This window comes from Pristis pectinata, chromosome 40 (assembly GCF_009764475.1).
Source record: "Pristis pectinata isolate sPriPec2 chromosome 40, sPriPec2.1.pri, whole genome shotgun sequence".
NCBI classification, from domain to species: Eukaryota; Metazoa; Chordata; class Chondrichthyes; order Rhinopristiformes; family Pristidae; genus Pristis; species Pristis pectinata.
Window position 1 is genome coordinate 1,065,127 of NC_067443.1, and position 21,535 is coordinate 1,086,661.

The 21,535-nt window shown below is 45.3% G+C and overlaps 1 protein-coding gene across 1 annotated transcript in view; it reads right to left on the reverse strand.

Moving 5' to 3' along the window:
- Positions 1-21,535, reverse strand: part of ubqln4 (ubiquilin 4) — a 57,178-nt gene that overhangs the window by 18,106 nt on the left and 17,537 nt on the right. The window contains exons 2-4 of the mRNA XM_052045725.1: positions 10,511-10,662; positions 831-994; positions 158-420 (exon numbers count right to left, since the gene is read on the reverse strand). Of these exons, the coding sequence (XP_051901685.1) occupies positions 158-420; positions 831-994; positions 10,511-10,662 (579 nt within the window). The remainder of the gene's footprint in view (positions 1-157; positions 421-830; positions 995-10,510; positions 10,663-21,535) is intronic.

The following is a 21,535-nucleotide window of genomic DNA, read 5'->3' on the forward strand; positions in this document are numbered from 1 at the left end:
AGTAGCGGACCCAACAACAACCCCTGCAGAACACCAGTCCCCAGAAAGTAGTGGTGGGGAGGGCCAGTTATCCCATTCAGCAGCATCAGTCAGACTGCACTCTTGCAATGCAATTAAAACTGGGTTTAACAGTACACAGCAGTGAGGGAGCCTTCACCTGTCTCATTAACTCGGGGTTGTTTAGCATGTGGCTGATCTCTGGGTTCCTCTCCATCAGCTGCTGCATCTGAGGGTTCGCCATGATCATCTGCCTCATGAGGTCTGGGTTGGACATCATGTTTTGCACAAAGGGATTCTCCATGATCTGAGCCAGCATGTCCGGGTTTGACATGAGCTGTCGCTGCATCTGCTGCTGTAGTTCCATGAAGTTTGCCGAACCCATGCCTAGGCTCCCGAGTCCAGGAATGCCACCGAATCCAGCTAGCAGAGAGAAACAAAAACTCTATCACAAACAGGGTATTCCAAGCCCAAATGGTTTATGCTCCTCTCAAGGACAGCTGCCTGCTCTCTGGTATCTCACCCAGATGACTCTCGGACACAGACATTAACAGCCTTGGAGCACACTACATCCATGTCTGATGCTGCTCCCGATGAATGCCATCATGTGTGCAGCCTCCAGTACAAGTCTATGGATGAACAGGGGTTTATTCCCGCCACAACCTTTCCTGGCTTGAACAGACTGTGATCAACTTCAGTACCACTGTGTTTGGGACAAAAGCCTTTTTCTTTAATTCTGCCATTGAAGAGTATTTGCACCTTTCCCTTTCTCCCCCTCAATCCTTCTTCCCAACAGTCAAACCAGCCGTACTGCACACTACCACAGATCTTACATAGTACAGACTGAGAAGACGTGGCAGCCCCTGTCGGAGGTGCTGTGCTGGCCCCACTGCTCGTACTGGTGACCGTTGCTGTAGTGGGCTCGGGTCGCGTGGTGGTCTCCTCGGCAATGGGAGTGCTGGATGATGTCGAAGGCTGCGTGGCAGAGTCCTGGAGCCTGGCAACACAAAGCACAAAAGGCCACGGTCAGCAAGGTGCAGTGAATGAGGATCTTTCCTGCAAGGGACCCACCCACAATGAGCAATGAAACAATTCCTGCCCTCCTCAAGGCCTATGGGCTCGTATCCGAAGTGTTATAAGGCAAGGTGCAGAACTAGCATGTCGTAGGAGAGGAAAATGTGAATGAAAAAAAATTACTTATCTGAACCCTGGATAGAAAAGGTTCCACTTCTGTAGGAGGTGCACTTTGTCCCCCTTTCACTCACTCCCATTCCAGACCTTGTATGGCACAGGTCCGGTGCATGACAAAACTCTTTCTACATTGTCTCATCAAACATTCCCACAACAGGTATAGCATTAGTTAGAAGCACAGTAAATCTCCCTCTACACTGCCCGATAAGAAGAACATAACAGTAGGCCACCACCTGTTCCCTCAAGCCTGCCCCATCATTCAATATGATCATGGCCTCAAACCCTCTCTGTGTCATCGAACATGATCAGGGCAGGAAGAGGATGGGTTAGATACAGAGAGAGCTTTGTTACTGCCCTATCTAGCAGTACCATGGCAGATAACCATTCTGTCCTAATAACGTGACACAGCCTCAGGGTAACAGCTTTATTCTGAACTATGGACAGCATTTTAGCTCTGTTGAGTGCGCCTGCCAAATCAGGAACAATAACAGTGTCAATTCCAGGCACAGCAGGAACTGGAGTGAATTTCCCACCAAATCCTGCTCTATGTGGGAATCCCAGAATACTTCCCGTATCCAGGACAACCACAGGTGCAGGAAGTGGCGTCAACCGAAGGGGCTCCAATTCCAGGTTGCACTTTGATGGAGTTGGGAAAGAGATTAAGCAGAAGTTCAAAGGTGGTCATTTCTGAGTTACTCCCTGTGGCACAAGTCAAGGAGTACAGGAATGGGAAGGTAACGGAGAGGAATGTGCGGCTGGGGCCATGGTGTGGGAGAGAGGGCTTTACATCCTCTGGGGAGGTCCGACCTACATAGCCAAACACGTTACATCTCAACAAAGCTGGGACCATTATCCTTACAGGCACAATTTGTGGGGAGGTTTAAACTAATTCGGTATGGCGGAGCATAGAACACAGTACAGTACAGCAAGGGAACAGGCCCTTTGGCCAACAATGTCTGTGCCAACCGTGATGCTAATTTAAGCTGCACATCTGCCTGCACGTAGTCTATATCCCTCCATTCCCTGCCTGTTCATGTGTTTGTCTAAATATCTCTTTAACGTTGCTATAATATCTGCTTGAACTACTTCCAGGCATCTACCACTCTGTAAAAAAAAAACTTGCCCCACACATCCCCTTTAAACTTTCCCCCCTCTCACCTTAAATCTATTTCCTCTAGTATATGACAATTCTTTCCTGGGAAAAAGATTCTCACTGCCTACTCTATCTATGCCTTTCCTAATTTATAAACTTCTATTAGGTCTCCCCTCAGCCTCCGACACTCCAAAGAAAGCAATCCAAGTTTGTCCAACATCTCCTTATAGCTCATACCCTCTGATCCTGACAAGATCCTGCTAAACCTCTTCTGCACCTTCTCCAAAGCCTCCATATCCTTGTAATGGGGCAACCAGAACCACACACAGTACTCCAAATGTGGCCTAACCAAAGTTTTATATAGCTGCAACAAGACTATGCTCAACACCAATGAAGGCAAGTAACCTTATTTACCACCCTATCTACTTGTGTTGTCACTTTCAGGGAGCTAAGGATTTGCATCCCAAGGTAGTATAATACAAGTGCAGAGGATTGAGAGAGATAATTAGAATCATAACAGGAAAAATGGTGTACAGCGGACATAGGACATCAATCGCTGAAAACAGCTTAACAGGTAGACAGGTGGTAAAGAAGGCGTTTGGCACACTGGCTTTCATCAGTCAGGGCGCTGAGTATAGTGTCGTACAAGTCATTGGTGAGACCACACATAGTATTGTGTACAGTTCTGGTCGCCCTGTTACAGGGAAAGACATCATTAAACTGAAAAGAGTGCACAGAAGATTTACGAGGATGTTGCCAGGACTTGAGAGCCTGAGTTACAGGGAGAGGTTGGGCAGGCTAGGACTTTATTTCTTTAAGTGTAGGAGATTGAGGGGTGTATAGAGGTGTATAAAATCATGTGGCAAAACCAGAAGGCATAGATTTAAGGTGAGTGGTGAAAGATTTAAAATGGGCAACTTCTTCACGCAGAGGGTAGTGGGTAGATGGAATGAGCTGCCAGGCCAAGTGGTTGAGGCAGGTACAAGAACAACATTCAAAAGACATTTGGCTAACATCATGGACCGAAGGGCCTGTTCCTGACTTCGACTGTTCTGCAGTGAAACAGAAAAGAGGGTTTAAGAACGAACTATGTGTATCCACATAATATGCAGAGGGTCACTGTGATACAGCAAGGAAACAGGCACTTCAGGCCTCCAGGCACCTACTTACATGAATCCTACACAATCCCATTCTATTCCCCTCACATTCCCATTAACTCCCTCCCACATTCCAACCCTCACACACACCCTGGGGGCCATTTTGCAGCGGTGAATTAACCTACCAATCTGCAGGTTTTTGGGAAGAGGGAGGAAAGCGGTGTGAACTCCACATAAACAGCACCAGGATCAAACCTGGGTTGCTGGAGTTGTAAGGCATCAGCTCTACTATATGTGCCACGGCTTGCTTTTACACAAGGCTGGTGAGCTCAGACACAATTAACCACGTGCAATTATGACGTTGTGGCATTAACAGAGAGCCTGCTGAAGGGACAAGAATGGGTTCTGATATTCCTGCAGATAAGGAAGTGAGGAAAGTGAAAATAATGCAGTGGTAATTTTGATCAAGGAGAATGGTGCAGTGCTTTACAGAAAAGTGCACTTCTCCTACGGAAGTGGAACCTTTTCTATCCAAGAGTGGACTGAGAAAATAGGTTAAAGGAAAGATCAGATGAGCAGTGACAGGTATTTAAACAGCTATTTAATAATGATCTGCAGAAATATATTCCAATTACGAGGCCTCAGTGATGAACTATCTGTAGCTAAAGTATTAAAGAAAAAACTAGAGCATACAAAGTGGCAAAAGGTAGCGTTAGATAGAAGTCTCAAAATTTTTCAGGAACCAGCAGCGAGAGAAAAAGAAGATAATATGGGAGGAAAAAACTGATGCTGAGAAAACTGGCAAGTTACAGCAAAACATACAGCAGGAGCTAAGTGTGTCGCTACCCCTAAATATTAACATTGGGGAATTAATTATCGAAAATGGAGAAACAGCAGGTGCTTTAAACCAATACTTTGCATCAGTCGTCACAATGGAGCACACAGCAAATATCCCAAAGATAACAAATGGGCTATTTTCCATAGCATGAAAGAATTTGTAAACATCCACATCATGAGGGACAAGATATTGAAAAAAACTAATGGAACTAAAGTTAGACAAGTCACCAGCATTTGACAGTTTGCACCCCACAGCTTTATGGGAAGTGGCTGCAGAAACAGTGCAGTCACTGGGTGAAGTTTTTCAAAACTCACAAGTTTTGAGAGAGTACCAATGACTAGAAAACCATAACTGTGACTCCATTGATTAAGGGAAGAGACAAACGTTGGAGGGAAACAAAACTATAATCCAATTAGTTTAACATCGGCTGTTGGCAAGATGCCGACAAGGAAGAAATAGGTAGCCATGTAACTAATGCACCCAAGCTGTCAGCATGAATGGGAAATCACATTTAACAAATTTGTCAGCATTTTTTGAAGATGTAGCAAGCAGAGTCAATAGAAAGGAACTTGTAGATGTAAGTGTATAGGATTTCTACAAGGCATTTAACAAAGTGCTGAATAAAAGTCTGTTGCTCATGATGACTCACAGTATTGGGGGCGTGTATGAAATGGATTGAAGAATGGTTATCACATCAAGTTGTGATAAAGGGCTCTTTTTCAGACTGGAAAGATGTAACTAGTGAATTGTCCCAAGGATCAGTTTTTGACCCTCAATTATTTATTAATGCCTTGGAGGAGGGGCAGAGAGTAAGGTATGAGTTTGCCAACGACATGAAAATAGGTGGCAGAGCACGTTGCAATGAGGATAGTGATACTTTACAGCAAGACAGAATGGGTGAACACTTGACAAATGGAAGTTAATAGGGGAAAGTACAAGGTCAGAGGAATCAAAGGGCAGCCGATTATCCAAACAGAGGGAGATTGCAAATGAGTGAAATACATGTACGAATCACAATAAGTTAGCTGGCACGTACAGCAAGTAGTTGGAAGGCAAATGACATAATGGCCTTTATTGCAAGGGGTTGAGAAATGGGGAAGTGCTGTTACAATTGTACAGGGTATTGATGAAGCCACATACACTGTACTCTGTACAGTTCTGGTCTCCTTATTTAAAAGGAAGGGTATTCCAGCATTGGAGGCAGTCCAGAAAAGACGCACTTGACTAACTCCTGGGATGAGAGGGCTGTCCATTCGCAATGGGCTAAAGTTGGATGTGCATTCTTTGGGGTTTAGAAAAATTAAGAACGTTCTTATTGAAGCATACAAGGTCCTCAGGGGACATGACAGAATTGATGTCAAGACATTTCCACTACTGGGAGAGTCTCGAATAAGGAAACATAGTTACAAGGGGGCAATCATTTAAAACTAAGGTGTGTACAAAATTCCTTTCAGAGGGTGCTGAATCTCTGGAATTTCCTTGCCCAAAGGATTGTAGAGACGACCTCACTGAGGGAATTTAAGGAGGAGGAAGATAACTTTTGGAAACTGAGGGCTATGAAGAACTGGCACAGAAGACCTGAGGCCTAGGGCAAATCAGCCAGGTCAGGCAAGCAAGAGGGGCCAAGTGGCCTACTCCTCCTCCTATTTTCTTGTGGCCTAAACCATCTTACTTGTGAACCTTACCCTTATAAATGCTTCAGAGATTTGGATTATCTACAACAGGTACCTCAATGTGTTGGAGAGACATCACCAGTGCCATCTCCATAAAATCCTCTCCCAGGCCAACTCACCCACAGCGATGTCCACTGCCAGGCCACGTCATTCACAAGCCTGATGCCAGACACTATCCAACCTCTGTTATGAGAAGAGATTACCATGTGGATACAGGAAAAGATCCAAGGATGTTCCAAAACCATCCAAAAAAAAGCAACATTCCCACTGACTCCTGGGAATCTCCAGCCCACAACCGTTCAAAGTGGAAAAGGTAGCAGGAGAACCTCACATCCATGCATTAGGAACACACAGAAGCCACGCATCAAAAGCAGAAGAAATGCATCGCCTCAAACTACCCACCCTGCCTGTCCCATCAGATCTGCAGATTAATCAGCCAGCTCAAAACCTAGAGAGCTGGACCGGAAGCAAGCCATCCTTGATCTCAAGGACCACCCTACCCTACTAGGATGGTAGGGTGGTGTGGAGGATTGAGAGATGTTAACATAGGAATTAGGAGCACAAGTAGACCACATGGCACTTTGAGCCTGCTTTGCTATTTATCAAAATCATGGCTGATCATCTACGTCAGCTCCACTTTCGTACAGTATCCTCACATTCCGCAGTTCCCCTAATATCCAGAAATCTACCTCAGTTTTTAATGAACTCTGTGACCAAGTCCCCACAGCCCTTTTTTCAAATTTTAAAGGTTCACCACCCTGTGCAGAAATTTCTCCTCTCTGTCCAGAATGACCTAAACATTATTCTGAGACTGCACTCCCTACTTCTAGACTCCTTAGCTAGAGTTCTTTATTCTTCTAAACTACTGTACTCAATCACTCTTCATAAGGCAAATGACATTCCAGGAACCAATCAGGTGAATCTTTGCTGCACTCCTTCTATGCCAAATATGGCTTTTTTTTAAAATAATTCCATAACTGCACGTAATACCCCAGGTGAGATCTGTTAGATCTGGAGATGATGTTGTCCAGAAGGTTTATCGGAAGTCAAGAATGAGGTGCAAATCTTATGGTTACAGCCATTTTATGAGATGTTCATCAAAACTCAGCTTTTCTGTTTTGTGCACCAAAATGGGTGGTGGGTGGTCTCTCATTTACCCACATTGTATTCCAACTGCGTTTTCCTCCTTGAAAACTCTTTGCATCCTCCTCCCTACTTACAATCCCACCTAGGGAGTCGACATGAACCTAGGCTTTCTTCTGTGGTTTGAACAGATTGCTGCATGGCAGCTGTGGCTTCTAAATTCTTAACTTTGTGACCTTTACTGAGAATGGAGTTAGCCTTCTGCTTTGCTGTCTGGACTAACCAGAGGAACAGCCTCAGAAGTAATGGCAGTGGTTTGGCAGTGATTTGGGTGGCTCAAGATCCAGTACCTGCTGGAGATTTGACATCTTCACTGTCCAGAGCACAAATATTCAGCACCAGCCTGCATTCATTTTAAATGTCATCTTGAAAGATTCAGTCTCCTCTCAAACCAAAGTGTAAGGTTCATTTCGACCGAAATGTAAGGGGCACAATAATAAAGTTTGTTTTGATTAATTACACTTTACAAATCACAGCACCTAATGGGGCAGATCAATGAACTGGTGCCCACATTACACAGGCTCACAAGAAAGTGCAAGAGAGGTTTACAAGAACAATGCAAGGCAGAGGCTTAAATGAACATCCTGAAGCTCATTTCTTTAGAAAGAAGGCTGAGGCCTAACCCAATCTGAGGTCTTAAAAGGTGTTGACAGCAGAGAAGGCTGGAGCTAGAGGTCATAAATACAAACAAATCCAGTTGGAAATTCAGGAAAATTTCTTTCTGCAGAAAGCCTGAGAACAAGGGACCTGCTCCCACAGTAAGTGGCTGAGGTGATTTGCAGAGATGCGTTTAAGGGGAAGCTGGATAAACCCAAGGGAGAAAGCATTTGAACACTATGCTGGTCAGATTAGCTTGTGTAGAAGACAAACAGTAACACGCATGAGGTGGACCCAACTGCTCGTTCCTGTACTGCTCACTCTGTGATGGTAAGGACCAGGAGCAATATCGGACCAGCAGCTTGAGTGAATAAAACCTCAGGTGCACTGATCAGCTTAGAGAAATCTAGTATACAAAAACCCGGGCTGACAGCTGTACAACCTTGGAAAACAGGGAGAGGAGTGAAAATGCCAGACACATTAAGAATGACACATTACAAAATCAGTGGTGAAAACTTAGGTCTGCAGAGCTGGCCTGGACTTGATGACCCAATAGCTTCCTTCTGTGCTGTGACAATCGAACAGCTAACAATATGAATGACAAAGATCTTCCGTTAGTCTAAGCAATGGTGAAGCACCAACAGCAGCCTATCAATCACAAATGGTCTGTGGAAAAAATTCTCTCCCATCCTCAGCAGGCAAAGAGACGAAAACCCCTTCTCAGGAAGTATCGTCAAATGAAGATCATCTCCACATCATAAAGAACACACCAAGTACAAAGTTTTACTCCCTTGAATACATTCTCCACTCAGCACTTAACAACTGTGCAACACTGTCCCCAGGGTCTCATTCAAGCGTAAATGGACAGATAATATTTTCACACAAACATTCACTGAAGGTGTAGGTGAGTAACCGCCCAGCCCTCCAAACTCAGGAGAGCTTTGGAACTGTCCCAACAACAAGATACAACATCTGGAACTGCAGGGACATGATAGTGGTAGAACAATTGATATCATGAGCCACAGGAAAGGTGTGGACAACAGAGCTTTTATGGTCCAACATGCTTCACTGGAGCATTTACAAAGCTTGACACAGCCACACGGAGTTACTACAAGCGCCCAGTGTACCTACCACAGTTCATACTTTACAATCGCAACTGTTTCAAAAAAGACCAACTAGAAGTAGCATTTTTGTAAATCAGCTGTATCAGTAAAGTTTTATTAGCTTTCTCTATTAAAATTGGAGAGAAACTGGGAGCTGTACTTGTGAACAAACTTAAGTGTTGCCTCTGGTATAATTTCAGTGAGAAACACATACAGAACACTATTTTACCTCTCATCTAAAAGGGTAATCTAAAAAGGATCATCTAAAAAGATCCCAAATCAAACCTGCACCAAACCAACAGCCCGGATTTTGTGCTTGTTTCCAGAATGAGGCTTGACCCCAGCGCCTTCTAACAGTGAACTCTGCCTGATAATGTGCTTAATTAACCAAGAATAAGCCACAAGGGAATACAGTCTGTAGTTCATGATATGGGCTAGTGACCCATCGGTGGTGATACCAGATAATATTTACAGCCAGTTTTAATGGAGGAAGGTTTAGCTCTGGATACAGTTTCGGTCGTAGACACAAGCTATGTACTGCTTTAAGCCCTGCTTGCATAAGGTATTGGCCCATTTGTTGAGAGAAATCCAGAACTATATAGGGAATTACAGTAAGGGTAAACATCAATTATAATAATCCAGAGGGAGAATAAAGGTGGAATAAACATTAAAAAAAAGAACCAAGTTCTTGTTTTTAACAAAAGGCCTGTCAGGAGGGTTTAAAACTGCCATATACCTTAGATACACAAGAATACTGCAGCTAATAAAATGTGTACCTACGTACTTAAGATTCAAAATTGAGATTCCTTTTCCAGCACGTGCCTACCTCAAACCTTTACCTCGGTCTCAACGACAGCAAAGAACATGGATCTGGAGCCATCAATAACATGGGGAATGGGTGAAAGGTACACCGTCACTGTCTCAAAAGAATCTGCAGCATAAAGCTGGAATGCATGGAACTGTAGATGGGTCGGGAGGGGAGAAGAGGGTGGTGGCGGTTCCAGCACAAACATTGGGTAATACTACTCAGCACCTGACTGAAAGCACAGTGTAGATCGGTGGGGGTATCTGACGCCCTCTGCTCACACCTCCTGGAGTTGCCACTCTCTTTCACCCACAATAAGCTCTCCATGAGATAAGCAGAAGGACATGATGGTCTCTGTCACACAAATGTTCAAAGTTGGGCCGAGTGAGACAATTATTAGCTTCTCGGGAACCAAAGTAAAAGTTGGGATAATGGGTGTAGATTTTGCAGTACGTGAGCAAGTACTCAAATAGATGCTCGAGATCAGTCCAATCCTGCAGCAAGAAATGGGAACCAAAGACACCTTGATGCAGATTGACAAGGGGCAACCTACACACTGCGTCAACACAAGAGTTTATACTTTCTTTTGGGACGGGGGGAGGCCAAACAGAACAACTAAGTTGCACTGAAATTCACTGCTTCCTCTCAATCCGTACTCAGTTATCACTTCGCTGTTAGTAGTTTACTACTATCAATCGTTACCAACATTTTCCATTTATCTCTGCTGCATCATTTGTTAACGTCAGTGGCAGCTGCATCCTCCGGATCAAGTTCTACGAGCATTGCTGAAATGCATTGTCTTCTTAAATAACTAAGGAGGTTTGAACTCATCGACTGGCAGCGGGTAACCGGGACACTTGAGCAGCCACATAACAGAACACGAATGGAACAAATGGACTGCAGTCTCTGTGCAAACGTGGCTCGAGGAGCCCACACACTTTGGCAGCTGAACCAGCATGCTGAAAGCACTTACCTCTGTGCTGTCTTTATTACCAAATGCACTGTGAGCCCATCCTTTATGCCATGCTGGCTGAGCGTATCACCATCCTTCAGAATCTTCCCAGCGAAAATGAGCACCAGCTGTTCCTGCTTTGCCTTGAACCGTTTGGATATTTCATCTTTAAACTACATGGGAGCAAAACAAAAAGCAGAAATGATGGCAACTTTTTTTTTCAAAGGATCAGCAAGATTTTACTGCAATGTGACTGTCAAGCTTTGGCTTAACCAACCTACTCCAGCTGTGGGCGGGGAGACACATAAGGAAAGGACATAATCTCCCTCTCTCTGCCATCTGTTGTAAAGCAACCAATTTCTTAATCACAATATTCCAGTCAAAGTTCACAAGCACCTGACAAACAACAGATCATCTGCTTTAGTTACTAAAGGAATAAATCTGTCCAGGACATCTCCCCACACTCTTCTTCCAATAGCTGTGGGTGATTTTACACAAGTTCAAAAGAGCCTTAGCCTACTGAAACAGCCAGAACAAACTTTGCAGTGGTTTGTCTGGGACCAGTTCAACTGGTCTCCAGCAAGGAACTGATTCTGGGAAGTGCTGGGGGAAGAGATCTCTTTGCCTGAAGACCACTCATGCTTCATGTGTGACCCTTGAAAGCACTGACAGGTTTTTCAACCGTGCAGTACGTGGCAGCTGAGCCTGACCCCTGCGGGAACGGTACAATAAATCAGGATAGGATCAGAGGCGATTTATCTTATACCTCAATCACCATCCCAGGACTGAACTCACTGCCATACACAACAATGTCCTTCACCAATATATTTTAAACAGTATATTTTAATGCCAAACAGTTCAAACTTCCTATTCAGACCTGGGTGTTCACAGGAAGGACTAGTTATAACCAGGAACACAAATGGCTTAAATTCAGCAGGTACATCTTGTGAAGGAGTACACGTGAGACCAGGGAAGGCACCGGAGACCATACACAAATCTGGGCATCCTTAGGAAAGTAAATCTTTAGTCTCATCTTGATCAACTTAAAAATAACAAGCTTGGAATTGAGTTCAAACAGGATCCTGAACAAAATCAGTACAGCTCACAAAATAATTTAGTGATACTTTCAGAAAATGCTCCGGTCATGGGGAAGGCAGCAAACCCTTGATCAGCAGGCAGTGATTACCTGATAGAAAGCAATATTTTGAAAGGAACAAATGACCAGGAGGAAACAATCCAGCTCTCTGTCATTCCATTGGATCATGGTTGATCTGGGCTATTGCTCCAGTCGGTTCTGCAATCCTTAAACACATTTGTGAAGGAGCACATCAACCTCGGTTTTTGATATTTTTTGGCTGTTTTAAGCAAAGGGTTGATAATGTTTCCCATCTTTTGTGTGGGGTAGTGGTTCCTCCTTTCATGCCTGCACCTCCTTAAAAGGTTTTACTGGAGTAAGGATCTCAATGGACTGCACACCCTGGACAACGGGGCAACACACCAAACCAGCTGAAGTCTGCATCGCCAGGATACCAACGATCCAAACTCTCTGGATAATATCAACCAGAGACAAATGCCAAGCAGTCTCCAGAAAGACTAGCCACTAATGCAAGATACTGCAAGGCTGTCAGAGGCTACAAAGCCACACTCTAGCACTGGCATTTTGGAGAAAAGAGTGGAGCGTTGCGAGTGGGACATGAAAAGAAGTATGTAAGAGCAGGAAGGTTGGCAATCAAATTCCACTTGGTCACTTTCAAGCCCAGTTAAGGAGAGGCAACAGTCCCACAACTTTAATGATCAGCAGGACTCGAAAGCTTTACACTCATTGCACACGTATAGACTTCTCAGGACAGGCTTGTTTGCCACCTGTGTCATCAAAACACAGGCTTGTTTGCCACGCAATGACCTTAGCTCTTTCCCAGGAGGGCTGACTTAGATCAGGCCAAAGCGAAGAGAAGGGAAGCAGTTATGCAATGAAAACAGCAATAACAGGGGGCTCCTGCAATCGATACAGTGCAAAACTGCCTGCATAGCTGAATTATAACGTCTAGAACATAGAACAGTACAGCACAGGAACAGACCTTTCAGCCCACGATGTTGTGCCGAACTAATTAAACTAGTAACTAAATGCCTAACTAATCTGTTCTGCCGACACAGTGCCTATCTCCCTCCATTCCGTGCACACTCATTTGCCTATCCAAGAGCCCCACACATCTCCTTTGAACATTTCCTCTCTCACCTTAAATGCATGCCATCTAGTATTAGACATTCTAATCCTGGGAAAAAGATACCGGCTGTCTACTCTATGTCTCTCATAATCTTACACTTATACACCTCTATCACATCTCCGCTGCTCCAGAGAAAACAACCCAAGTTTGTCCAACCTCTCCTTATAGCTCATACCCTTTAACCCAGGCAGCATCCTGGTGAACCTCTTCTGCGCCCTCTCCAAAGCCTCCACATCCTTCCTGTAACAGGGCGACCAGAACTGAATGCAATACTCCAGATGAGGCCGATCCAGCTGCAACATAACTTCCCAACTCTTGAACTCAATACCTCAACTAATAAAGGCAGGCATGCCATACCCATGCTTTACCACCCTGTCAATCTTTGTAAGTCACTTTCAGAGAGCAATGGACTTGGACCCCAAGGTCCCTCTGTACATCAAGACTATTAAGGGTCCTGCCATTAACAGTGCACTGTCCCTTTACATTTGATCTCCCAAAGTGTAACACCTCACACTTGCCTGGATTAAACTCCATCTGCCATTTCTCCGCCCATATCTTCAACCGATCCATCTCCCGCGGTATCCTTTGGCAACCTCCTACACTATCCACAACACCAGCAATCTTTGTTATTGTCTGTCAACTTGCTAATCCACCCATCTACATTTTCATCCAGGTCATTTATATATACATCACAAACAGCAGAGATCCCGGTACGGATCCCTGCGCAACACCACCGGTCACGCACCTCCAGCCAGAATAACTCCCATCGACCACTGTCTTCTACGGGCGAGCCAATTCCGAATCCAAACGGCCGAGTCACTGTGGATCCCATGCAGCTTGATCTTCCAGATGAGCCCCCTACGAGGGACCTTGTCAAACACTTACTAAAATCCATGTAGATGACATCCACAGCTCTACCTTCATCAATCACCTTCATTACCTCTTCCAATAACTCAAGTTAGTAAGACACACTTGCCCTGCACAGAGTCATGCTTACTGTATCTAATCAGGCCACAGTTTTCCAAATGCTCATAAATCCTATCCCTAAGAATCCTCTCTAATATCTTCCCCACCGTTGACGTGAGACTCGCCTGTCTATAGTCTCCAGGATTATCTTGATTTCCCTTCTTGAATAACGGAACAAGAGTAGCTACTCACCAATCCTCTGAGACCTTGCCTGGGGCCAGAGAGGACACGAAGATCTTGGTCAAAGCCCCAGCGATCTCATCACTTGCTTCTCTCGATAACTTGGGGTATATTCCAGCAGGCCCTGGGGATCTACCACCATAATGTTCCTTAAGAGACCCAACACTATCTTTTTGCTCTTGATGGATGTATAGAATACTTTAGGATTCTCTTTCATCCTATTTGCCAAGCACTTTTCATGGGCCCTCCCAGCTCTTCTCATTCCCTTCTCGTTCTTTTCCAGCTTCCTTATAATCCTCAAATGCTCTGCTTAATTTTAGCTGCCTAAACCTTACATACGCTTCCTTTTTCTTCTTGACTAAATTCACCACCTCTCTCGACATCCAAGTTTCCCTTACCTCGCCATCCTTATTCTTCCTTCTTACAGGAACATCCTGTGCTCTCCAGTCGGTCTTTAAACACCACTCACATGTCAGATGTGGACTTGCCCAAAAATGGCTGTTCCCAATTAACTCTCCCTAGTTCCTGTCCAATACTCTTGGAAGTTGTCCTGCTCCAATTTAACTCTCCCACAAGGTCCATTCTTATCCTTATCTACAGCTATCAAAACTTATGGAGTTGTGGTCACTGTTCCCCCACTGAAAGGTCAGTCATCGGGTCCAGTACGGCCCCTCCTCTTGTTGGACTATCTACATACTGATTTAAGAAACCCTCCTGGATACCCCCAGCAAATTCTGTTAAAAACCTCATGCACGAAAGAGGTCCCAGTCTATATTAGGGAAGTTGAAGTCACCCACAACAATAACCCAGTTGTTTTTACACCTTTCCCTAATCTGCCTGCATTTCTGTTCCTCAGTGTCCCGGCGGCTCTGCAGTATAATGCCAGCAGAGTGATTGCACCTTTCTTATTTTTGAGTTCTACCCATACAGGCTCAATGGATGAGCCCTCCATTATGTCCCCTCTGAGTGTAGTTGTGATATTGTCCCTGATTGACAGTGCAACCCCTCCCCCCCTTTACCTCCCTCTCTATCTTTTCTAAAACATCGAAACCCTGAAACATTAAGCATACGATCCTGTTCCTTTCTCAGATGAGACAAGCAGGGTGCTTGGATAAGGATGAATGTGTTTAATGGTTTGCATAGATAATTAAAAATGAAGAGACTGTCCTAGCATCTCTAACATTTTGATGCTGCTCCAATTTCCAGCATCAGCAGGGTTTTTGTTCAATTTTCATTTACTATTCAAGCTGACTGCCACCTCTCTTAGGTATGCCAATCTTGAAATTCTCTGCCGCTCTCCAGTGGGATTTACAGTCATAGATCAATGCAGTATGGAAACAGACCCTTCGGCCCAACTGGTCCATGCTGACCAAGTTGCCCATCTAAGCTCGTCCCATATGTCCGTGTTTAGTCTTTCCTATCCATGTACTGTCTGTCCTTTTGTAAATGTTGTTAATGTACCTGCCTCAATCATTTCCTCTGGCAGCTCGTTCCATATACAGACCACCCTCTGGGTGAAAAATTTACACCTCAGGTTCCTATTGCAAAGGTTTAGAGGGATATGGGCCTAACACAGGCAAATGGGAATCTTGGTTGGCATGGACCAATTGGGTTGAAGGGCCTGTTTCTATGACCAACATCCTGCAACCTCCCAACTTTTACACTCAAGTGCCCTGATTGGTGAATGCCAGCCTGCCAAATGCCTTCTTCACCTCCCTGTCTACCTGCAAAGCCACTTTCAGGGAAACATGAACTTTCACACCTCAGTCCCTCTGTTCCACTGGCCATCTCTTTTGCTTTGTTTACCCTGGGTGATCCAGGCAATTTCCTTTCCTGCTTTGATAAGGTTTTGACCAAAATTTGCTTTGACACTTTTCTTAAACGTCTTTAGCTACAATTCACCTCAGATGGTTTTCAACTGAAATTCCACCCTTCACAATGCAGACCCACCCAAGATGACAGGTATGTTCAAACTATCAGCACTTCTCGAAGCAGTGTTCTCAGCACATCCTGAGATCCACGTTAAATGCCATGCATTGGCACCTCTTTCTGCAACACTGACTCACTCTCAAAGCTGCCATGGTCCGCAGTTCCATTTATTCTCCACTGCAATTGTGACTTTTTTCCCTTCCTTTCTCACATCAAAAATAGCAAACTCAGCTCTTGATTCCAATACCACTCCTAACCCTTCTCCCCTACAGGTACCTCTGACCTCACTTGTCCCACGGCTAGTTTCACCATCCCTCTCTCTGATCCTGAATGATCAGTCCTCAGGGAACCAAGCCAGGAACTACAGGCCAATGAGCCTAACATAACAAACCGCCACATCCAGCGGGCAGCATCGGAGCGGGCAGCAGAGTGGTCGGGCTTTGGCTTAAGGGGCTTCGGTGTAAAGGGGTAAGGCAGGTGAGTAGCTGGTAGGTAGGTAAAGGTAAGGTTTACCTGTTATCTGTGATAAATATTTAAGTAGGAAAAACTAGGAGGAAAAAAAATGGAATTAGGTCAGATGGAGGACATGATAGTGTGCTGCAGCTGCTTGATGTGGGAACTCGTGGACCTTGCTGCAGTCCACGATGGCCACATCTGCACTAAGTGCTTGAGGCTGGAGGAACTTCGGCTCAAAATCGATGAGCTGGAGTTACACCTTCAAACACTGCGCAGCATCAGGGAGGGGGAGAGTTTTGTAGATATTGTACATAAGGAGACGGTCATCTCCCTTAGAGCAGGTAATTCTGGAGTCCAGGAAGTAGATAGAAGGGTGACTGTCATGGGAGGGAAAAGGAAAAAGAAAACAAACAGACAGATAGAGCAGAGAACCCCGGAGGCTGTTCCCCTCAGTAACAGGTTTTCCACTTTGGAGTCTGTTGAGGGAGATGACCTGCCGGGGCCTTGCAGCAGTATCCAGGTCTATGGCACTGGGACCGGTCCTGCTGCTCAGAAGGGAAGGGACAAGAGGAAGGCAGTAGTGATAGGGGACTCGATAGTCAGGGAAACAGATAGGAGGTTCTGTGGCAGTGAGCATGAATCCCGGATGGTATGTTGCCTCCCAGGTGCCAGGGTCCTGGATGTCACTGATCGGGTCCACAGGATTCTAGAGCAGGAGGGAGAACAACCAGAAGTCGTGGTTCATGTTGGTACCAACGACATAGGTGGGAAGAGGGATGAGGTCCTGAAAAGTGAGTTTAGGGAGCTAGGCAGAAGGCTGAAGGACAGGACCTCGAGGGTAGCGATCTCAGGGTTGCTGCCAGTGCCACGCGATAGTGAAGGTAGGAATAGGAGGAGATGGCAGATAAATGTGTGGCTGAGAAGTTGGTGCAGGAGGGAGGGTTTTAGATTTTTGTATCATTGGGATCTCTTCTGGGGAAGGTGGGACCTGTACGGAGAGGACAGGTTACACCCGAACTTGAGGGGGGCCAATGTCCTTGCAGCCAGGTTTGCTAGGGTGGTTCAGGAGGGTTTAAACTAGATTGCGAGGGGGAAGGGAACCGGAGGAGTAGGTCAGAGGAAGAAGGGGATGGGGAAAAGTCAGATCTGACAGGTAGAGAGGCTTTGAGGAAGGAGAAGCAGAGTACAGGCTACAAAAGTAGTAAGGTGGATGGGCTGAAGTGCATTTACTTGAATGCGAGAAGCATCAGAAATAAGGGAGATGAACTGAGAGCTTGGATAAGTACACAGGACTATGATATTGTGGCTATTACAGAGACATGGCTGACATTGGGGCAGGAATGGATATTGAATATTCCTGGTTTTCAGTGTTTTAAAAAGGGATGGGGGGGGGGGGAGAGGAGGAAGAGGGGTGGCGATACTGGTCAGGGACACTGTTACAGCTGCAGAAAGAGTAGATAATATAGAAGGATCCTCTCTAGAATCAATATGGGTGGAAGTTAAGAATAAGAAAGGGGCAGTTACCCTGCTGGGAGTATTCTATAGGCCCCCCGTAGCAGTAGGGATACTGAGGAGCAGATTGGGAGGCAGTTTTTGGAGAGATGCGAAAATAACAGGGTTATTATAATGGGAGACTTCATCTATCCAAATATTGATTGGCACCTACTTAGTGCCAAGGGTTTAGACGGGGCGCAGTTTGTTAAGTGTGTCCAGGACAGATTCCTGTCACAGTACGTTGACAGGCCGACTAGAGGGAATGCCATATTAGATCTAGTTTTAGGTAATGAACCGGGACAGGTGACAGATCTATTGGTGGGTGAGCATTTGGGGGACAGTGACCATTGCTCCATAACCTTTAGAATTGTCATGGACAGGGACAGGAGCAAAGAGGACGGGAAGATATTTAATTGGGGGAAGGCAAATTATGAGGCTATAAGGCAAGAACTTGGGAGTGTAAACTGGGGTGACATTTTTGAAGGGAAATGTACTATGAAGGTGTGGTCGATGTTCAGGGATCTTTTGCAGGATGTTAGGGATAAATTTGTCCCGGTGAGGCAGAGAAGGAATGGTAGGGTGACGAGAGAGGTGGAACAACTAGTTAGGAAGAAGAGGGCAGCATACATAGAGTGTAAGCAGCAAGGATCGGACAGGGCTCATGAGGAATATAGAGTAGCAAGGAAGGAACTTAAGAAAGGGCTGAGGAGAGCGAGAAGGAGACATGAAAAGGTTTTGGTGAGTAGGGTTAAGGAAAATCCCAAGGCTTTTTTCTTGTACGTAAAGAGCAGAAGGATGGCTAGGGTAAAGGTAGGTCCAATTAAAGACAAAGGTGGCTGGAAGCTGTGGAAGTGGGAGAGGTTCTCAATGAATACTTCTCTTCAGTATTCACCAAGGAGAGGGGTCTTGATGATGCTGAGAACAGTGTAGGTGAGGGTAATGTTCTAGAGTATGTAGGTATTAAGAGAGACGATGTATTGGTGTTGTTAGAAAATATTAGGACAGATATATCCCCGGAGCCTGACAGAATATTCCCCAGGCTGTTCCATGAGGCGAGGGAGGAGATTGCTGAACCATTGGTTAGGATCTTTGTTGAGTCCTTGTTGTCAACGGGGATGGTACTGGAGGGTGGCGAATGTTGCCCCCTTATTCAAAAAAAGGTAGTAGGGATAGTCCAGGGAATTACAGACCGGTGATCCTTACGTCTGTGGTGGGTAACAGATAGGATCTATGAGGATTTGGAGAAACATGGACTAATTAGGGACAGCCAGCATGGCTTTGTGAAGGGAAGATCTTGCCTCACAAGCCTGATAGGGTTCTTTGAGGAGGTGACCAGGAAGATTGATGAGGGTGAGGAAGTGAAGGGTTAAGAATTGCAACCATACCTGTAACTGATAAACAAAAATTATATATATGCATTTATATTTCTCTAGCAAGGACTAGCAAGCTGCTGACCCACTAGTTAAGTTGGAACGTTAAGTATGTTAACTGCCTTTGTTTCGGGTAATGGACCATTCCGTTATGTCAGACTGTGGCGATACTGGGTGTAATCAACATCGAGGTGGAGGCTTGGTCTAAACAATGAAGGGTGATACCTGCCTTTGAATGCCTTGATTATAACTCAATTATACTAAGACAAGAGGTGTGATAGCTGTCTCGGGATCTCTATAGCTTGACCGAAACTCACGGCGCCGTATACATGGGATGTGCGTGACAATTCCTGTATAAATGTCTGTCTGCCTTTTCTGTGGTGAGAACTCGGAAAGCGACTCTTAGTGAGTGCTGAAGAGAATTCTCCTAGCGGTGCACTGTTAATAAAGGTATTTGTTCGAATCGACCTCGTGGCACTGTGTTACTTACAGCCGACAGAAGGGGAAAATTAATTTCGGGACGACAAGGGTAGTGCAGTGGATGTGGTCTACATGGATTTTAGTAAGGCGTTTGACAAGGTTCCGCACGGTAGACTTCTTCAGAAGGTCAGAGGCCAAGCGATCCGGGGAAGCTTGGCCGTGTGGATTCAAAATTGGCTTGCCTGTAGAAAGCAGAGGGTTGTGGTGGAGGGAGTGCATTCGGATTGGAGGGCAGTGACTAGTGGTGTCCTGCAGGGATCGGTTCTGGGACCTCTACTTTTTGTGATATTTATTAATGACTTAGATGAAGGGGTGGAAGGCTGGGTTAGCAAGTTTGCAGATGACACAAAGATCGGTGGTGTTGTGGATAGTGTGGAGGGCTGTAGAAGCTTGCAGAGGGATATTGATAGGATGCAGAGCTGGGCTGACAAGTGGCAGATGGAGTTCAATCCAGAGAAGTGTGAGGTAGTACACTTTGGAAGGACAAACTCCAAGGCAGAGTACAAGGTAAATGGCAGGATTCTGGGTAGTGTAGAGGAACAGTGGGATCTGGGGGTTCATATCCACAGATCACTGAAATTTGCATCGCAGGTGGATAGGGTAGTTAAGAAAGCTTACGGGATGTTAGCTTTCATAAGTCGGGGGATCAAGTTTAAGAGCCGCAAAGTGATGATGCAGCTTTACAAAACTCTGGTTAGGTCACACTTGGAGTAGTGTCCAGTTCTGGTTGCCTCATTATAGGAAGGATGTGGAGGCGTTGTAAAGGGTGCAGAAGAGATTTACCAGGATGCTGCCTGGATTAGAGAGTATGGATTATGAGGAGAGACTAAAGGAGCTAGGGCTGTTCTCATTGGAGAGAAGGAGAATGAGGGAAGACATGATAGAGGTATACAAGATATTGAGAGGAACAGATCGAGTGGACAGCCTCTTTCCCAGGGCGCCAATGCCCAAAACAAGAGGACGTGGCTTTAAGGTATTGGGTGGGAAGTTCAAGGATGATGTCAGATGGAGGTGTTTCACCCAGAGAGTGGTTGGTGCATGGAATGCGCTGCCTGGGGTGGTGGTGGAGGCTGATACATTGGACAAGTTCAAGAGATTGTTAGATAAGCATAGGGAGGAACTTAAGTTAGAGGGATATGTGGGAGGAAGGGGTTAGATAGTCTTAGGTATGGTTTGAAGGGCGGCACAACATGGTGGGCCGAAGGGCCTGTATTTTGCCATATTGTTCTATGGTTCTATCAGTGGTGGGTAAGTTATTGGAAGGGATTCTGAGAGACAAGATCAACATGCATTTGGAAAGGCAAGGACTGATTAGGGAGAGTCAGCATGGCTTTGTGCATGGGAAATCAGGTCTCATAGCTTGGTTGAGTTTTTTTTGAAGTAGTGGCCAGGAAGTGTGACAGTTGCTGTCTATATGGACTTTAGCAAGGTCTTTGACAAGGTATCGCATGGTAGGCTAGTCCTGAAATTTAGATCATGTGGGATCCAGGGTGAACTAGCCCCCGGAATACAAAATTGGCTTGACGGTAGGAGACAGAGGGTTGTGATGGAGAGTTGTTTTACAGATTGGAGGTCTGTGGCCAGTGATGTGCCGGAGGGATCAGTGCTGGTTCCTCTTCTGTTGTCATTTATATTAACAATTTGGATGAGAATGTTGATGGCACGGTTAGTAAGTTTGCAGATGACACTAAAATTAGTGGTATAGCGGACATTGAAAAATGTTATCCAAGATTACAATGGGATCTTGATCAACTGGGCCAGTGGGCCAAGGAATGGCAGATGGAGTTTAGTTCAGATAAATGCGAATGTTGCATCTTAATAAGATAAACCAGGGCAGGACTTACACAGTAAATAATTGGCCCTAGGGAGTGTTGTACAACAGAAAGAGCTAGGGATACAGGTACACGGTTCTTTGAAAGTGGCGACACAGGTAGACATGTTGGTGA